This window comes from Haliotis asinina, chromosome 5, assembly GCF_037392515.1.
Source record: "Haliotis asinina isolate JCU_RB_2024 chromosome 5, JCU_Hal_asi_v2, whole genome shotgun sequence".
NCBI lineage: Eukaryota > Metazoa > Mollusca > Gastropoda > Lepetellida > Haliotidae > Haliotis > Haliotis asinina.
In genome coordinates, this window is record NC_090284.1 from 62,960,217 (window position 1) to 62,980,459 (window position 20,243).

The 20,243-nt window shown below is 37.7% G+C and overlaps 1 protein-coding gene across 1 annotated transcript in view; it reads left to right on the top strand.

Annotated features, from left to right (window-relative positions):
• Positions 1–19,958, top strand: part of LOC137285006 (uncharacterized) — a 31,068-nt gene extending 11,110 nt beyond the window's left edge. Inside the window, exons 3-9 of the mRNA XM_067817122.1 lie at positions 14,060–14,184; positions 15,666–15,768; positions 16,127–16,215; positions 16,416–16,473; positions 17,186–17,313; positions 17,462–17,710; positions 19,043–19,958. Coding sequence (XP_067673223.1) covers positions 14,060–14,184; positions 15,666–15,768; positions 16,127–16,215; positions 16,416–16,473; positions 17,186–17,313; positions 17,462–17,710; positions 19,043–19,162 — 872 coding nt within the window. The 3' untranslated portion in view covers positions 19,163–19,958. The remainder of the gene's footprint in view (positions 1–14,059; positions 14,185–15,665; positions 15,769–16,126; positions 16,216–16,415; positions 16,474–17,185; positions 17,314–17,461; positions 17,711–19,042) is intronic.
• The last annotated feature ends 285 nt before the right edge of the window (positions 19,959–20,243 follow it).

Genomic DNA, 20,243 nt, shown 5'->3' on the forward strand with positions numbered 1-20,243 from the left:
TTCAGTTTGTATTAACTGGTAGCCAAAGAAGAACCTCAGAAATGAGGGTTTGTGTAGATGATCCCTGTATGTTATCAATCATTACAATGTTGTTGACATACAACTGTTTGTCAAGTCACAAGACATGGGTTATTTATGGCACAGCTGACCTGTCTCCCAGACAGTCATGACACAGCAACGCTGGCCTCTGTGAGATAAGACTGAACATGACTGTTGCCCACACTGATCATGTAGTCTATGTGTAATGTTTATGATGTGTCACAACAATCTGGAAATCATTTGATATCTGAATATGTGTGGTATGCAATCACGTCTTTGAATGTTTTTCTGCATTTAGTACCAATTGGTTTCCTACCATAACTTTCACATTCAAGAATACATTTTGCTAATCAACATTAGTCTTAAAAAATATTACTATCAGTTTGTGTCTTGAACTGCACCACAAATATTGTAATCTAGGTTTTATCTAGCCATTCAATATCAGAACTACCAATGTTCATCTCAAACTGGAACCCTTATTTTCCTTACAGTAACCAAATAAATTCTACCCATTGCACTCCAGTTCAACTGGGTATTTTGCATTTTACATTGAACATGAAAATATAATAAAGTTTAAATGTTGATTGATATGTTTGCTATATATCTTTGATCTGCAACATGTGAAACGATAATTCACTGATACGCAAGCTAAAATATGACATTTTTATCAAGCATTTTACCAAGATTTTATAGGTCTGATAGAAATTTCACATAAATATTTGCATAATATACACAGTTTTTCTGTACTCCGGAATATATAAGGCATAAGGACAGCTATGTGATATACTAAGTAAAGACACTGTATTCACTTTAAGACAACTGTGTAGTATAATGATTTATATACCTGTTATAACTGAAATATTTCCATAAGACATTTATGGACTTGGTTTTTCATGACGGCCACATATAAATCTCCAAGGTGAGAGTGACCTGCAGTGTAACTTATGATGTGATGGAGGTTATAAATTCTGCTAAATGGTTATATATAATGCCATGTGATCATGAAGTGTTGGGTGTAATAATTCTCCTTTCTTGATTTCCTTGTTTATAAACCACATGTCAGTCACATGTATAAAGCTAACACTTGCCACAACAGGGAACACTTCTCATGTGATGGGGAAACCCATTTCTGAAGTGTTACACAGAGTGGAAGTAACAGTTAAGTTTATACTGATGTTATTAGTACACAATCTTTTTGAAGTGATGTTACCACTTACATAACGTTATGATTCACTATCCCATGTTGTGTTGTAGTAAACTATCATGCATGAAGGCCTTACTCCAAAGCTGTATTGAAGGATAAATGCAGTTATGCATGATAATTCTATCCCATAAAATGAGCAAGTTTTATGCCGCACTCAGCAATATTCCAGGTATGGCAGCAGTCTGTAAATAATCGAGTCTGGACCAGATAGTCCAGTTATCATGGAATAATAATTTCTACAAAAATTCATTTATTACCACTACAAGCATTATACATTAGGATTCAGATATTGAGAAAATATACACACAGAATATTAGTTTCATCATGATCAGTAGTAGCTTCGAGGAAGACACCAGCTTAAAGCAAAAACTAATTTCATAGATCTACAACTCCACAAGCGTTTAAAATTACAAGTGCATTGTTTAAAGATGTTTGTACATAAATCTTATAATTAGCCTGAGATATTAAAAATGCCATGGTTAGGCAAACCGTTCATTAAGACAAAAGCTGAATCTAGACAGTTTGATGAGCTTCTTAGAAGAAAACATATCATTAGTACAACAGTGTGAAAACATTTTTAATTAGGGTCATTAAGCCATGGCCCAGTGAAGCACATCTATTGTAATCCAAGCTACTATAAATGACACATCAAAACAGGCTTGGATAGCACTAGCTCAAGCATACAGTAAATGTGCCAGCAGGATTAATGCCGCTTAAGATAGGATTAATAGGATTAAGAGCATTCCCCTCTGCCTGGTTATTCCAGTAGGTCACAAACCACTCTGTACATTCAGTATTTCATTGGCTGTTATAGGGCACACCCATTTTGTATCTTTAAACGAGCCACAACCTTTTTATTGTTTCAAGTTTAATTAAATAGCTTCCAACTGCATTTGTCTATCAGAAGGGTTTAGACGGTGTCACCCCGGGAAAGCCACATTTTAAAAATGACATATACCGCGAGAACCACATTTACGGTTGATTGCATTTCACCTACTCTGGACCTTAATTACCTAATCCGATTACTGTTACCTGTAAAAGAGCGTCCCGTCTTTTTTTTTTTTAGAGCGTCTCGGTATAGGTGATTTCAAATGAAAATATCCTGTTGGGAGTAAGTAATGAGTTAGAGATCAAACATTTTCTTAATTGACATTGAGTCATGGGTGATTTCAAATGAAAACATCCTACTGAAAGTAAGTAACAAGTTAGAGATCAAACGTGTTCTTAATTGACATTGAGAATATCCTGTTAGAAATAAGATATATAAGTGACATTGCGCTCACTAAGTGTCACAATCATGGCAAATGCACAGTTGAGATCAAATTCATCGAGAGTGTTAGAGGTGGTGTACATTTGTACTATGATGGCTTCAAGTTTCGGTGCAGAAGTAGTCGCCAGGGGAAAAGGTACTGGTCTTGCGTTGTGAGGGAATGTACTGCCAGGCTCACAACTGAGGGCGAGATACTCTATGCCATAGAGATTTTTGGACACTCCCACGACCCACTTCCCTTCGAGTTTCAAGTTGACACCTTCAAAGCAAGACTGATGGAGAGAGCAAGGACAGAGACGACTCCCATACCTACTATTTACGGCGAGGAGATCTCAAGACTGCGTCAGAACCACGACATCATCTCAGACGACATGCTGAAGCAGATCCCATCATTCAAGTCACTGAACACCATTCTGTATCGTCAGAGACACAAGACCTTGCCCCGCCTTCCTGAGAGTCGACCCGAAATCAACCTTGAAGACAAGTATGCAAAGACGGAAGGGGGCGATCACTTCCTTCATCGTGTCAACTCCGACATTCTGATCTTCACTACAGACAAGAACATCGAACATCGATGGCACAACAAAATCAAGAAACCTTTGAAAAAGTCCCATCTGAACATTTTCGAAGTAATCCAGCTCTTCCAACGGGAACAGTCCCTCACAGAGGTCACCATACTGAGACTTTCACATCAGCCCAAAGAACCTTCACGTCAAAGGAGATATCATGCAATAGATGCACGTATAGCATCTTTGAAGCAGCAGCTATTAAACCAGAGTCTCAAGGAGATAACGTATGCAGACCATGTGGCAGACCTTCTGCATCTGCAATGAAGTGATTTCAGTGAAGTGAAGTGACTATTACAGTGGCTATAAGCACACAGCTGATCAAATCATAATTATTTGTTTATTTATTAGTATTTATTTTATTATTCATTATTATTTCATTATTATTTCATTATTATTTCAAATGACCCCAAACACTGTAATCTAAATAAAGAAAGAGAATGAGACCACAATATTTGTTGTGTTTACTACGGTAGTTATAAGCACCGTCCGGTTTGATTTGACAACATACCCCACGAAAGCCAAATTCTGTAATCAACTTGACCGTAACTATTACCGCGAGAGCCACACCAAAATCAGCTACAAATTCTTGAAATGTGGCTTTCCCGGGCTGTAACTGTTTAGACTTCCAACTCAGACCAACTCTAGCCCTCAGCCCAGAAGGTTGTACCAACTCTCTGTGGCCACCCTTGTTATTCTATTTCTTGTTAATAAAACTGTAATTAGCTTCTTGTGACTTCGGACTCTTTGCTGAGTTAATTCCTCCAAGCAGACCTGCACGCCAGTTAGATAAGGGATTTCACTGGTACGCTCATTTGGACCCGAGACCCCTATCATAATACAGTGATCAACAGCATGACTATCAATCTGCACAATTGGGTACTTGGTGTCAACCAAGTCAGCGTGTCTGACCACCCAATACCATTAATTGCCTCTTATTACAAGCAGAGCTGCCTTTTATGGCAAGCATGGGTTGTTGCAGACCTACACTACCATCGATCTTCACTGGTTCCATAAAAAGGCAAGTCTAGATAAGCAGGGGATGCCAGTTTGTTAAAGGGATACCAATATTTTTTTTAAATTATCATAGAAACTATTAATTACTACCTCAGAGACTTCTGAAAGTCTAGACTGGCACTGTTTCAGGACATTGCACTGTTCCTGCTGGCAAGACTTTGAGCTAAAAATAGAACTGGGCCATTGGACATTGTCTCATCTTAGGAAGGCCATCCCTTTGCAAATGTAATGTTCCCCCTCAGGCATATTCTGTCCCAGTTAATGCTTCTCTTGTAGGACTTGATATAAGAGCTGTTTATTTTGACATGACACTGAACTTAATGAGATATGGCAGACATTTTAGTCTGTCATCATCCTGAATGTAACTTCTGTGCAAAAGGTCATTTTGTTGTATGATTGTGCGTGAAATTGAAGCAAATTACCCTAAGCTTATAATTAGCTCAGTTACTTAGGGCACAAATGTTCATTGTTAAAAATTTTCATTAATCATTGGTTCAGATCCCATATTTGTATTGATGATATGTCATGACTTGTCTGGGGAGATGGGGTAGCTTAGTGGGTAAGGCCCTCACTCGTCACACTGAAGACCCGGGTTCAATTCCCAACACAGGCATAATGTGTGAAGAATCTTTAGTATGTTTAGTAAAATATGCCAAAATGTGTGTTCTGCCAACTGGATGTAAATCCCCAATTTTATAAAATGTACCATAAATATATTCACAATAAATATCTATATGTCATTTGGAAGACTACTAGTTAAGCTGTTATGGGATATGTGTCATGTGTTCACTATGTTAGTCAACACATTGAATGCACTTCTGTGTGTTTCTTTGAATCTTTCTAGCATGTAATGTTAACTTGATTTATATATGATTGAATGCATTTTTGAACAGTAGCCCAATGGTTGATGTGTGTGCTCTTCAAGCCAAAGACTCAGAATACAGGGATTCAGAGTGTAAGGACCATCTCCAGTGTCCCATGCTGAGATAGTGCTGGAATACTGCTGGAAGTTGGATAAATTTGATTTCTCGAGAATCTAAAGAGCAAGTGGTATGTACAATAGCAACAATATTCATACACATCATACACTGGCGACTAATTCGGGGTACTTGCTATGTAGATTTCTCAAATATCTTTTTAGTATAGTTAGCAATATGGGACAGTGGTAAGATGTTTTGCATCATCATCAATCTAAGGTTTGATTCCCAACATCAGTGCAATGTATGAAGCCCCAGATACTCTCAGCTGTGTTAGTTCTGGAATACTGCTAGACCCAATATACAACCTCTTTCTATCCCTCATTAAACATTTTAGATCTTGATGTTTTCAGCCATGGTATAAATCAGTTACCTCACCCTGACCTCTATACCAATCACTCAAGTGAACAGGGCATGAGAAGACTACAGATAAATATTTATGCTAGATAGTAAGCAACAAACACGTGTTGAGGTAACACGTGTTGCTTAAATTGCCTCTGTATCACCTGTGGCCTGACTTTATCACCCATTGATATCACCTGAAGTTGGAAGTATGCCTATTTCTAGTCCAAGTGTCATCAAAGTGATGAGAAGTGTTTGCATTGTTCACTTCATTTTCATTTCCTCGTAAGAGGCGACTAACAGGATGAGCTGGTCAGGCTGGCTGACTTGGTTCACTAATGTCATCAGTTCCCAATTGTTCAGATTGATGTTCATGCTGTTGATTACTGGATTGTCTCTTCCACACTCAATTATTTACAGACTGCCACCATATAGCTGGAATATTGCTGAGTGCATTGTAAAACTAAACTCACTTGCTCACTCACGTTACTTATGATGTTGATCACTGGATTGTCTGATACAGACTTGATTATTTACAGACTGCCACCATATATCTGGGATATTGGTGAATGCGGCATAAAAGCAAACTCACTCGCTGACTGACGATGATTACAGTGTTGATCACTGAATTGTCTGGTCCAGACTCGATTATTTACAGACCAGCACCATATACCTGGAATATTGCCTTAAACAACAAACCAACCAGTCTTCATTTCCATAAGTAGGTTAGAATTAATATTTTAAAAAACAGGAAATGTGTTTGCCCTAATAAGAAGTATAGTAACTGTAAGCTGTATCATCAAAGACCATAGTATCTGTGTGGTGTTTTGAGCCTGAACCAAACAAGCCTGTACAAACCCATGATTAATTGTATGAACAACCTCCATGCCGCCATGGTACCAGTAAAACACAGAAGTCACCCAGCAAGACCATCCAGAATTCTTGTTTCAAATAAATTAAGTCCTGTATCTCGTCTATAGTAAATATCAACTGAGGGAAAACACTACAATTCTTATACCCTCTGACACACTAATTTTAAACTGACAGATTTGCTATTTTGAGTGGCATTTTAGAAGTTGGGAAGTACAATATTGAACAGACTTATGGGTAACAGCTGCTTAGATTTTGTGAATACAGATTTTTCCTTGTCAAGCAGTGTCTGTATCAAAACATCACACTCATGAAATCCGAGTTTCCTTTGACAGGCATTCTAGAAGTTGGGTAGATGAAAGATGAGGACTATTTTTATGGACATACGTCTTCTTTATTCTTTGTAGGCGACGTTTAAGCATAGATTCGAATGTCATTGTCAAGCAAGTGATACATGAGATGTACATGTATCACTTGCTTGACGACATTAGAATCTATGTCGAAATGTCACCTCTACAGAATAAAGAAGTTGTATGTCCATAAAAACAGTCCCAGTTCTTGAAATAAAAATTGTTATCTCATGAAGTTTGTTCGTTTTTGACAAAGGTGCTGATGTTTCGATGAAAAGTGAATCATTTTTTAAATTTACGTTCATATGGATCAATACTAAAAGATGATTCTTTAACAGTAGAATTCAGCTATATTCCAGTTCAAGAAAATATCATTGATATATAAGTCCCTTCTTTATTGCCTCTCTAAACATCCACTTTTCTGAGACATCTAACTGGTTTGGTAGTACCAGGGTTTCTGTGAATGAACAGTCACACAATTCTCAACATATTTCTAGCCAAAACTCAAAAAGTACTTTAAAGTCTGACAGCCTCATTTTCTCTTCCTTTTCATCTTAACAAATGCACCTAAATTCTGAATGGTGGCCTATTCTGTGTGCAGTATATCACATGAACTAAGAGTTGACATGCTGGAAGTGCTGGTGGGTATTGTCATGGTCACAGCCTGCAGGAAGTCACATCTCTGTATTGCGGTTCAAGAACATGTCATTCTTAGATACGTTGATATTGCAAACAAGGCAAGTTTAATGTACTAGATTTTTTAGGTGCAACAACTTGAAATAGATGGGGATTTTTCAGGATAATCCAAAGGTAGAACATGGATTTTATGACAGGTTTGTAAAACATTTTATAACCATGTCCTTGATCTTTTTTCATTAAGACTCTGAATGTACACTTGTATGACTGATTTTATGTCTTTGAATCACTTCATCAAAAGGAGACTAGACCTTTTGTCCCTTCAGAAAGAACTTCCTCCTTATATTCCTAGGTGCAAGAGAGAGAACTGGCTAGTCACAGCCTCATGAATTTGTTCTTCAAAACAAGTTGAGAGGATTGTGGAGACCTCTTTTCACTTTTCTTCAGCATTTGTAGACAGTCCTGCTTGAATGAAACAAGTATCTTAACTTATGTACCAGGGGTTCAAATTTGTTTGGAAAAGCCACTAATTTTCCACTTGCCCTGATTTTTGACACAATGCATGATGTTAATGTTGACCTTAAAAGCTTCATTCTGAGCAGATGACCAGATATGAAATGAAATCCATGATTATTTGCAGTTTGAAGCCATAAGTGAAAATTAGTAGTCCACGTACAAGTAAGATAGCATTACTTGATTGCCCGAAATGAAAACTGACTTGTCCCAGGCGTCGGGTGATGGGATTTTTTAACCCCTGTATACTTGTTAGAATATGCTCTTAGTTCTTTCTAGAACTGAATCAAAATTAAAGCCGTCAAATGTAACTTGTCAGGGATGACACCAGTCAAAGTAGGTATTTGTTACTTGTCAACACAGCTAAGCAGTCACGCTAGCTGACTTGAGTGATTGTATCTTGTATCTTGTCTAGCTGTTCAGTGGGGCACAGTTACTGTGACCTCACAGTTGAGACATCACTGTCATCTGAGCTAGGTCACACACTAAAATGTTTTGTTGGTACAATTTGCTGTAGTCATGTATCTTGTCTAGCTGTTCAGCAGGGGGCACAGTTACTGTGACCTCACAATTGAGACATCACTGTCATCTGAGCTAGGTCACACACTAAAATGTTTTGTTGGTAGAATTTGCTGTAGTCATGTATCTTGTCTAGATGTTGAGTGAGGTGCATAGTAACTGTGACCTCACAATTGAGACATCACTGTCATCTGAGCTAGGTCACACACTAAAATGTTTTGTTGGTAGAATTTGCTGTAGTCATGTATCTTGTCTAGATGTTCAGTGAGGTGCATAGTAACTGTGACCTCACAATTGAGACATCACTGTCATCTGAGCTAGGTCACACACTAAAGTGTTTTGTTGGTAGAATTTGTGGAGAATGAGGCACCAGAATAATTTTATATTCAACAGAAAGAACTTTTGTCATGGTTTTGAAATAATGTTAATTTAAACGGAGCTTTCATTATCGAATGAGTGAGTGAGTTTATTTTTACGTCACATGCAGCAGTATTCCTTCTGTGTTGTGTATAAATAATCAAATCTTGACCAGAAAATCCAGTGATCAAAAGCATAAGTATCGATCCATGCAACTGGGATATCATGACATGTCAACCAAGTCAGTAAGCCTGACCACATGATCCTTTTAGTCGCCTGTCCCAAATCTTCATTGGTTTATCGATAACTCTATTTTAACAGTGCATTTCATGCAGTGAAATTTAATACAGATTTAAGATTTACAGCCCCCCCTCTTTATTGATCATGTTGTCAGTGAAATACACTTCTACAAAACAATAACAAACCCTTTTACTGCACTGACCCCAAAACTGAATACTTCTATTTCCAATCATGGATTTGCCTCAGATTTGGCCCGACTTGGTATAAATCTCTGTACTTCTCAGATATTCATCTGACAACAGATGACCTCAACATGCCCATCACTTCCCCTTGTAAGGGTTATGTGCACACTGAGCTTGTGTGTCCTGTGTTACTGATAAGTACATCAACATGTGATTAACACTCTGCAGTGGAATGTAACATTGTGACTGACACCAGTATAACCAGTCATATTGACCTGTTGTCATGGCAACTTACTCTCACCATCTCCATATATGCCAGTATCATAATAATCTATTGGCTATGCTATTTTGTATCATCCATATCTAGTTAACATGTAAGCCTTGTTTGGTTGGTTTATGTTGTTATGGTAACATATGTGTGCTATGTTTTACAAAATTCTGAATATGATATTGCATGGGTTTAATAAAGAAAAAACAGTTTCTATATGTATTCATTAATGTGATGTAAAGTGATGCCATTTTACAGGGTTGGTTTATTTTCCTGTATAGCATTACATAAGCATATGTTTTAAATTGTGTTTTGAGCCAGTAGTAACCTATTGCTTCATAGCATCAGTTAGTGTTTGTTGGCTGAGTAGTTGTCAGGGAGAGACGTCAGGGTTAATATACTACTCAAAATATTTTAAGAAAACCCAATTCTTTCATATTTTCATGCTGCTGGTAAGCTGGTAATGGCTTTGGTCAAAAACTGGCTAAGTGGTTAAAGTTTGTATTCTGACATTTAGAGATCTTTGTGAAGAGTTGATAACTGACTGAATACCGGTAGTAATTTTTGTCTGTATAGGCCATCTTGTTTGGTGAAATTAAACCTACTTTGCCAAACAAAAACACTGCAATTATCACAACCTGACTTGTGTCTTTAATTCATATTGGGGTAACTGGAAAGACATTCAAGAGCTATGTGCTAATACAACTGTCACATGTGTACTAACACAGCTGTCACATATATTAATACAACTGTCACGTGTATTACTGCAACTGTCACCTGTACAAATACAATTGTCACATATAAATACGACTGTCACACATGCTATTGCCGCTGTCAAATGTACTAATACAACTGTCACATGTACTAATACAACTGCCACATGTACTATTACAAGTGCCACATGTGCTAATACAACTGTCACATGTTCTGATACAACTGTCACATGTACTAATACAACTGTATCAACCTCTGAGGTCATCCATATTGTTTTTCTCAGTGCGCTATGTACAGATGTCACACTACCTAGTGTGGGTGGGTGTTTACAGATTGGTGTACTTGTCATACACCCCAGGGAGTCCAGTCAACAGGTGTTGTCAATGTAAACAGTAGGGGTCCTTCCTTGTCTAATTACCTGGACTACCTGGTGTTTGTAATTGTTGTCAACATGATTAAAAATTATGGGCGATTCTTCAGTTGTGCTGTTTATTGCAGCCCTATTTTAAAATTTTACACTTAAAGTTAGAACAAAGAACCAATTCAACCCATTGTAATTTGAATAGGAACCATTGTTTATGCATATTCAGTCATTTATGCACTGAATATTTATTGAAAGAACAATAGGTTGTCTGTAGATGGGCTAGTATGTCGACCCTCAGCTCATTTGACCAAGATCTTTTATGGGTAAATCTTGTTTTAATTCTTTGACACACAACATGAGTTCGACTGATGAATGGGTCTGAAATGACCCCGAAATGTCGTGTGTCAAAGAAATAAAAGAAGATTTATCCATAAAAGTTCTTGGTCATATATAACAACTTCTAAATGCCCCTGAAAGACATCCTCATCTCATTGTCTACAAAGGTCTACTTACAACAGAAACATGATATGTTAATGAGGTCTCTTGAGGGAAAAAATAAATCATTGGTAGGTATGTAATAACAGTTTGTATACGAGAGACTCTGAAGGGTTTTTATGAATTCAAACTCCTATCAGTTAAGAATGAGGACAGTTTTTATGGATATACAATTTCTTTATTCTGAATAGATTTTAATTGCATTGTCAAGCACAACATTAACATCTTTGTCAAAATGTCACCTATACACCTATATTCTTTATATTCTTCTATATTCTTTATGATCTGAATTCATTAAAAGAAAAAAGAACGCATCTCCTCGACTGTATATGTAACTTTGAATGCATTCAAAGAAGCATACCATAGACAGATCAAGGAATTTTCAGAGCGGGGGCAATCGAAACCCCCGCTCCCCGAACCTCAATGTAGTCGTTTTAAAGATCACATATACTCTAGTAGGATACAAATACAAAATCACTTGCTGACATCACTATAAATGAAACCCCGCCATTAAAACTACTCATTTCGACCTTTAATTAACTTAAATCGACCTTTTTGTCAACAGTGCACACTTCTCAGCTGCAAACGAAATTTCAACCAATCAGAGCGGCGCATCTCTGTGACGTAATAGTAGGTATAGAAATGAGGGTCTGTGCAGTATTCATCTACATTTCAGGGGTTAAACTATTTCCGTTACAGGTTTGTACAAACCTGAAATCGCGAAAGCTGTTGAGGAAAATGAAAGCTGTATGTTCTTACAATTTACTATCATTTAGTTTTGTTTCCTGCTTTGCCCAGTTTTCGAGTTATAACTCGCTTTCATAGACAATTCTGTCAAAATCACTTGGTGTCGGTAGGTTGTAATCCGTGTTAGGTGGTATATACCTACACGTTATTTATCATCATTCACTTGATGCTCAGTTAATGATATAATTAGTGGTAACGCCACTTAGATTACCCAACAAAGGCCCCCATCTGGCATTTCTTGTGTCTGGATCGATCAAAGGATTAATCATTAACACGCTGATTGATTATTTAGTTTTATGCGAATTTAAATGGGGGATTTGTCAAAAGGTAATGTTTATGTATGTACATTTACTAATCTATACTGAATACACTCTGTCATGTCTGTGTCTCTGTAAAAACAACACCCTTCTTTCAAAGGATTAACTGCCAATACATTGATTGATTGCTCATTATTGGCTAACTAAATAACTTTTTAAAAAGAATGATGCACTTTATGCAATTAGTTGCCAGTTGTGCTATCTTGGGTAATGGATGAAACTAAACAGCAATGTGAAAGACCTGAAACAATACATCACGTTTACGTATATTAAACTGTTAAAAGACCCCCACCTTGCTTCCTTGGAAGAAGTCCTTATGTTAAAAGTTGTGTCATGCAAAATCCTTTTGGCCATGATTCAAATGCATATTTATCTACTAGTAAAAAGTATTTTTGATTTTCTAACTTGAAAACAAGTCATAATCTCAATAAATGGACTATAGCCCATGACTTCACGATTTTAAAAAATTGCGGCGCCCAGTCTGAGGATGAATGCTATTTAAGTTTGTTTTCACCAACTTACAAAATCAAAATTACTTTTCACTGGTAGTGAAATATGTATTTTATTGATGGCCATTAGGATTTTACATGACATTGCTTATAACATAACAATTTCACTCTTGAAAGCAGTCAATATAAGGGGTCAATATAATATTACTTTTCACTTTAACCACAGCCTGGTTTCCGAGGAAGAAAGCGTTATATCCATGCGAAATATTTGGTCAGCAATGTGTAGTAAGCAGTCATGATTTTATAAACTCGATGAAACTTGAACTCCATTTTCTAGCCTGGAAGGGTGATAGGGGGTGAACCATCCGATTTAATATATACCACAGGCTTCGCACGCACTAACAACCAATTTAATCACAAACTACATGGTCTGGTGGAAATCTGTGCATAGTGACACCATCACACGACCCCCAAGGAACAATTGATGGCAACACAACAATTCGGCATGTCTTTGGTGACGTCGAGAAATCAGCAAAATGACGAGCTTCCTACACATTTTCTATACATTTAACTGAAAAGCGTTCCTTCTATGACGTCACTGTAGGGCTCTGGTGACAGAGTTTCGTAACCTGTCTGCGGTTTCGTTTGCGGGCGAGAGAGAAGCAGGCGGCTTTTTAGCAACTTTTGAGCTCTTGGTATTAATTAACCACAAGTTTGTTTTTTTTTAAAAATGGTGTTCCATTTATTACTAACCAGAAGTCTTTCATATGCAGTGATAAAAAGAGTACCCCAAAATAGAGTTTAGTTGTTCTTTAAACGGGGTTTGAACCTGAATATCACCAGTAAGCGTCAGTTTTTACCCAGGACAAATCAGTTTCACATGCATCTCCAAGGGATTGTTTTGTAATGAAGTAACAAGGTATTTTACATGAACAATGTGCAAATTTAGAAACAACATTACTTATGGCCTAACCATTTGATATTATGAGGGGCACCTGGTATTTGTTAAATGATAATAGTCAGTCCTACAAATGCCACAAATCAGATGTTGTCAAGATGTGCATGATTGTCTGAAAGGTAATTTGGTGCAGGTAGAAATAATTCCTCAGACTCTTTCATAGGGCCATAGAAGCCCCAGAAGTGCCCAGAATGCCGTAGTGGTTTTAATCAACACTTTTAATCACTCGATATATGTGCATTCAAAAACACACAAAGATACTGCTGAAGATATTACAGCAGCTGGGATATACTGTAGATGTACTGAAGTTGTTTTGTGTTTCAGTGAGTATAGCAGAGGTGGAGCGATCATAGAAGCGGTATCAGCAGTTAAGATTGCTGTGAGTGTACTGAAGTTGTGTTGTGTTTCAGCGAGTAAGGAGGTGGAAAGACTGTGGAAGCAGTTTTCAACCGCCGAGTTTCTGTGAATGTACTAAGTTGTTTTGTTTTTCAGTGAGTATAGCGGAGGTGGAGAGATCTTGGAAGCAGTTTCAACAGCCGAGATTTCTGTGAATGTACTGAAGTTGTTTTGTTTTTCAGTGAGTATAGCGGAGGTGGAGAGATCTTGGAAGCAGTTTCAACAGCCGAGATTTCTGTGAATGTACTGAAGTTGTTTTAGTTTTTCAGTGAGTATAGCGGAGGTGGAGAGACTGTGGAAGAGGTTCCAGCAGCTTGGGTGTACTGTGGATGGTGTACTTACAGAAGACAAGCTCAGGGCTTCACAGCTGCAGTCAGATGCCTTCATCAGGAATGTAAGTGTCAGGGAGATAATAATAATGAGTGTTAAAAGTAAATGATGGTAGTGGGAACATTTACAGAAAACAAAAATATTAGTGTGTGGCAAAAACATTTAAACCTATCTTTCTTGAGGTCTTTATTTCTATTTCGCCTTCAGCACATCTTTATCCCAGGACGAGATATAGCATTCAGATTTGCTTCGTAAACTTTCAAAACTTCTATTCATTACTATTTTGGCGTACTTCATACACCACAACAGGTCAATGTCAGTCTTTAAAATATTTGTGTGTTTGAACAACTACAGTGCAAAATATGAAGAGATGTGGACTGGTCATGTTTTTGTTGACATTTAATTTGATTTTAAACTATGACCTTCACTTTCATTACTTTTTAAGTTTGATTTGATAATTTGGGGCAGGATATTGGGTCACCCTCATGACAATGCTTGTTTTCAATAACTTGCTTCTACATGCAGTTATGTATGATTATGAAAAACTGAAACCGACCATAACTTTTTGTTCATTGTTTCCTTTAGGAGACATTTCAATTCAACATCTGGTACGGACTAGCTAAACAGTTAAGTTTGTCAGCTTAGCTTTTCCATGTTTGTTATGAATGAACTGTGTTATGCTGTTAAGTGGTAAGATGATGGCTTATGGTGTCTTTGCTGCACGTGACTCACTCATGTTCTCACTGGGGAACAAGAATGTAGTGGGATGTCGTCTATCACCCTCAGGTATGCCACAGGTGACAGAGTGACTAGAACGAATTGCATTGCCACTGGAAATATGTTGATTACTAGAGAATATAATGAACTTTAGGCAAGTCCAGATTGTAAATGTTTCCAGGCCTCTACGAACATGCTGAACACATTATCAAGAATGAAGAAAGATATATTGATTACTGGAAAATATAATGAATATTAGGCAAGTCCAGATTGTAAATGTTTCCGCTGAATTAAGAGTGAAGAAAGTCTCTTATCTCCATACTGAAATAAGGATATACATTGGCTTTAATTCTGCAGGTTTTACTAGGCAAGTGACATTATTGGCTGGTTGTATTAGAGACATACGCTTTGAAGATATTAGCTTTAGTAGTGGGTCAGTCTTCATTTTTAAAATGATCACATTTAGTTCACGAACATTTTGCATACAAATTACAAACCAGATGCTTCACTGCATACAAATTATTTCATAGAGGTTGTAGGAAAACTAACAAGCTGTCAATCAGAAACTCTGTGGGTGTGCCATGTCAGAGTGGTTCCCCTGCTGTTCATTAGGTGGGGTATCAGTGGATCGGATGGTCAAATGATTCTTGGTTCACAATATGTCATCACATTCATCACTGAGGATGCTTGCTTATATCAGCGGCTGCATTTTCTGATCTAGACTTGATTTTTCAGGTTTCTTAAGCATGAATATTACCGGGTGTGGTGATCAATGACAAACAACCTGTATATTAATCATATGTTTCTAATGTTTCTGTCCTATATCAGATCTTGAAACAGTTCAAGGCTGGGGATGGAACGATTTCTTTTGAGACTTTCCTCCGCGCTCTGAAGTGGGCAGAGATGCAGGACAATCGCACAAAGGCAAGAGGTGCGTAACATCTTGGAATTGCAACTTTTAATATATTTTTCTACATTTTATGTGACAATGACGAGTCAGTAACTATTTCTGACATAAATCAGACCATGAATCTACATCTTTCTAAAATCATTCCAATCTCAGTTTTCAGCAAGATTTGCTAGAATATGGCTGTCAGTATTTTTAGTTGTTTCTGTCAGTTGTTTAGACCCTTCATCTGTTCAACCGAAAATTATGCTTCAGATGCTATCACTTGTATGTGTATAAGTGATGATTCATACAAAAACCTTTCAGTCATACTTATCACATTGGACTGTGTATTTTGCCCAGTAACTAGATTCTTGATACAATCTCCCACTTTTTCTAACAGCAATCTACAGCCTGCTCAACAATGGCAATCCACTCAACAAGGACATACTATCTCGCATCATGAGACGGGTTTATCCAGATGATAACTCGGTACTGTACTCCTGTAATTGTTGTAATCTTTCATGCAGTGTATCTCATGTATTTTTAGATATTCTCAGGAAAATATGTGAAATGATCAAGAAAGGTTTGAAAATGTTTTAAATGTACCAATGCATTGAGAAGACATTTTAACAGAACTGGGTAGCATAGAACACATTTTGATAAATTCACTGTTATTGTCTGGATTCCAGGATGACATCCAGAGAGTGACCAGCATGTTTTTCAAACAAATGGATCCACAAGGAAGAGGTATGTTGTATATTTTTGACAACAGAGCGAAACAACTCTCCATTGTTAAAACACATAATGAGCCATGTACTAGAACATATGTTTTCTCTCCCTCAATTCCTAACTGCAACCAAATGAAAGCAACTATGCCTATATCATGAGATTGCATGACCAAGGGGAAATAATTTATGGTTTTGACAGAGTTATTTCCCTTTGATATTGGATACAGCTCATAGACAACCAAATATTTTCCCACATATTTCCATAGTAACTTTATGTTGTTTACATTTATACATCATTCAGGCTATCAACAGATTTTCCATGCACGCACTGGGTACAGTCTGGCATTTAAACTACAATCAAAACACAGATACTTCCCAAGTTATCATGCCTATCTTCCAAGCAAAAGAAGCTGAACTCAACAGTCATTCATGTTAAGCATATGTGATGGTGACAAAAATGACGGCATTAAATGCTGAAAATTGTGATCAGTTTTAATTACTTAATAGATGTGCTTTTAAAAGACTTAACACTCTTACATTATTTCCTTGCAATCTCATCTGTCATCATGTCTCTATCTGGCCAGGTGTTAACACACAATCCTGACTCAGCAAGCAAGTGATTCTGATTTAGTGTCGTAGAACCTGCATGCATGCAGTCATTTCCAGTTGCCAAAACCCATGAATGTGTTCAGTGATCACTTATTGTACATTGTGCTGTGGTTTGTTTCCAGGGATGATCAACGAGGACCAGTTTGTGGACGGGGTGATGAAACTGCCCCAGTCAGTGCTGGGCACTGTCCTAACCTTCAACATCCTTCCCCAGGACATGAGGGAGAGGGTCCACAGAAACCTGCCTGAGGTGGGGTAGTGTTAGTAGTGGTAGTAGTGGTTGGGAGGGACTAAGACTCATTCATGCATGTATCTCACCAAAACCTTCCAAACCTATGTTTCTTTTCAGCTGATTGAAAAAGCTTTAACTAGATTGTCACATGATTGTGTTTATACAGTTCAGCAGTCGAGACGTAAGTCGTCAAGCTGGCTTCACCCCAGGCAACCCACCCCCGACATATCGACCAACCACCATCAGTCCTCAGGGTCGTATGACAGTGAGGCAGGTGCCATCCGATGCCATCTTGAGGGAAATAGCAGAAAAGATTCACAGACGAGACTGGGATCTACTGGCTAACAGACTCGGCTTCCTCACAGAGGATATTAACGGCTTCAGAGAAATATATAGAGACAACTCCCAGTTGCAGGTAACTGTGTACATGTACATGTTCAGTTAATGTTGAACCAAGGCAAAATGTGACAACAGAAAGCACACTTGACCATCACAGCAGTCTGAGTGTTAATGACCTGTCACAGGGACCATTTGAAATGGAAGATGTAGTGATGGTGGTTGGGGATCCTTAAACCGTGTTTATTCCTCTGTACATGTGTGCTTGTGTATTGTGTATGTATGGCTTATTGTGTAAACATATAAACTAGCATTCACTGGAACCGGCAAAAATGCTGGTATAGAGGGCATGCCAGTTTAGAGAACTTTTCCCTTCCATCCACTTGACTGGTCGAGCAACTGACAAATTGAGCCACGATAATTAACTTATAATACAAGTGACACTCAGCAGTTTACCTCACCTTTCTAGACCTAATCCTTATCAATGCTCCATTTATCAGGTAACATCAATAAACTTAATGCCTGTGGCAATCCATTGTGTTTTTAATAAACGTTCAGCCAGTCAACAGGTAGGCCAAGATATTGAATGCTGGTTTAGGGAGCATTCAGTACTGTACAAACAGTTAAATGGGCTGTCTTTGTTGTGCTGTAATACAGAATAGACAGTCATCGGATAATAGATCAGGTAAATGATCATGAATTAACTAACTTATGCCGGGACCAAATTCTAGTGCCGATATTGAGAGCATGCCATTTTGGAGGGCTCTCAGTTTAGTGGACTTCCACTGTATATATTTAAGTCTGAATATGAGCATAGCTATACATAGATAAATATAGATATATAAACAAGTAATTTCTACATGTGTATAAGCAATGATTTGTAAAAGATGAGATATTTCCTCTCTTCAAAACTCCTTTATTTCCGCAAGATCTTTCACTGTTCATCAGCTCATCAGGTTTACAGAGAAAACTGTTGTCACAGGTGATGCGTAATGGTAGTATTTATGTCGTCATCATGTATACGACATGACAGGGAAACAGCGGGAGACTTAAAATATAGTCATGGGTGACAGAAAGGTTGTGTTTGTGACATCACATTTTTGACGTCATAGTTTGAAACAAATGTGGTGAACATATATGCATTATGGTTTCACTGCACAAAAACATACTAAGTTACACAGGGAAGGTTACTAAGTTATACTTTGAATTATATACATAAGTATACATATAGATATATATGAACAATGACAGGGCAAAAAAGTGTGAATCATAGTTTGACTTGATGGGTTTCATTAATATTCAAAGTGACCATTTAAATGTGTTCAGGTGTAATCTATAAATAACTTGACGTGGTAGCATTTCATTTATTCTATTAAATGCCACATTAGGTATGATTTTCCTCTGTGTCCAGGTGTACACAATGCTGAAGGACTGGAAGGTGAGGGAAGGGATGAACGCTCGGGCTGACCTACTGGAGACTGCTCTCAGAGAGGCCAATATGGTGGACGCCTCACTCATCTTGTCTCCCTGACGTCTCAACTGAACTGTTTGGGATATGATAATTTCCAATACATACATTTAGTTATTTTCACATTTGACTGGAGATCAAACATACCTTGACATTTACCTGGTTTACATGGTTAGCTTGTCTGCAGAAAATTCATTCATTAGATGTTAGATATGTAATGGTATGTCATTTCTTTGATGGTTCCACATTGAATTCTGTTGCAAACAACTGGGATGTGGCACTTAACACTAATCTTATGAATGTAGTTTTTAAACGGCTGTAAATGCCTGTACAGTTAAGTAAACTAAGAGTGTTACATCAGTCAGAACATCCACTCCAATGAAATAATTTCCAATACAGCAAAGAATATTTTATGAATGGCTCACTGAAAACTTATAACGACAAAGGTATTCTTAAAAAGAGTAAACATGTACTGCTGTGCAGGTGTGTCATTCATTGGTTCAAATGATGCCAGACCGCATATGCTTTCTCTACGTCCTCATATGGCTAGATTGGTTGATTATATAACTAGGTGAGCTACAGCCAAGTGGTTCTACTAGCCTAGTACAAGCTGTTTCATATCCAGAGACTGAGATAGGCAACTGTAGCTCTGTCTTCCCATACATATATGTTGTATACATGTTCTATTTACACCAGTTGAACCAGATCAGTGGAGACACTTGGAACACAAAACCATGGGGGACTCTTGTTGTGTTTCATGTTATTTACATCATTTATGTTCATATTCCGTCCAAACAATATTTCTCTACATTCCAACCAACTGTTTTCAGTGGTTACCAAATAAAGACTACCTTTGTAACTTGAGTTTTGTAGTGTTGGTTACAGGGACACATTCACATCACTACTGACTGGACAGGGGGTCTGCTGGTGCAGGTGCTCACTCATGTTATGAAAGATGGTGGTTGGTTTGGCTAGTAGTGAAAGCATTCACTTGTCACTGGAGATGCCCCACAGAGGTACAATGTGTGAAGCCCATTTCTGGTGTCCCCTGGCGTCATGTTGATCGAATATTGGTAATAGTGTCTCTCATTCACTCTCACACACACACTCACTCGCTCGCTCGCTCATTCACTACACTCCTATA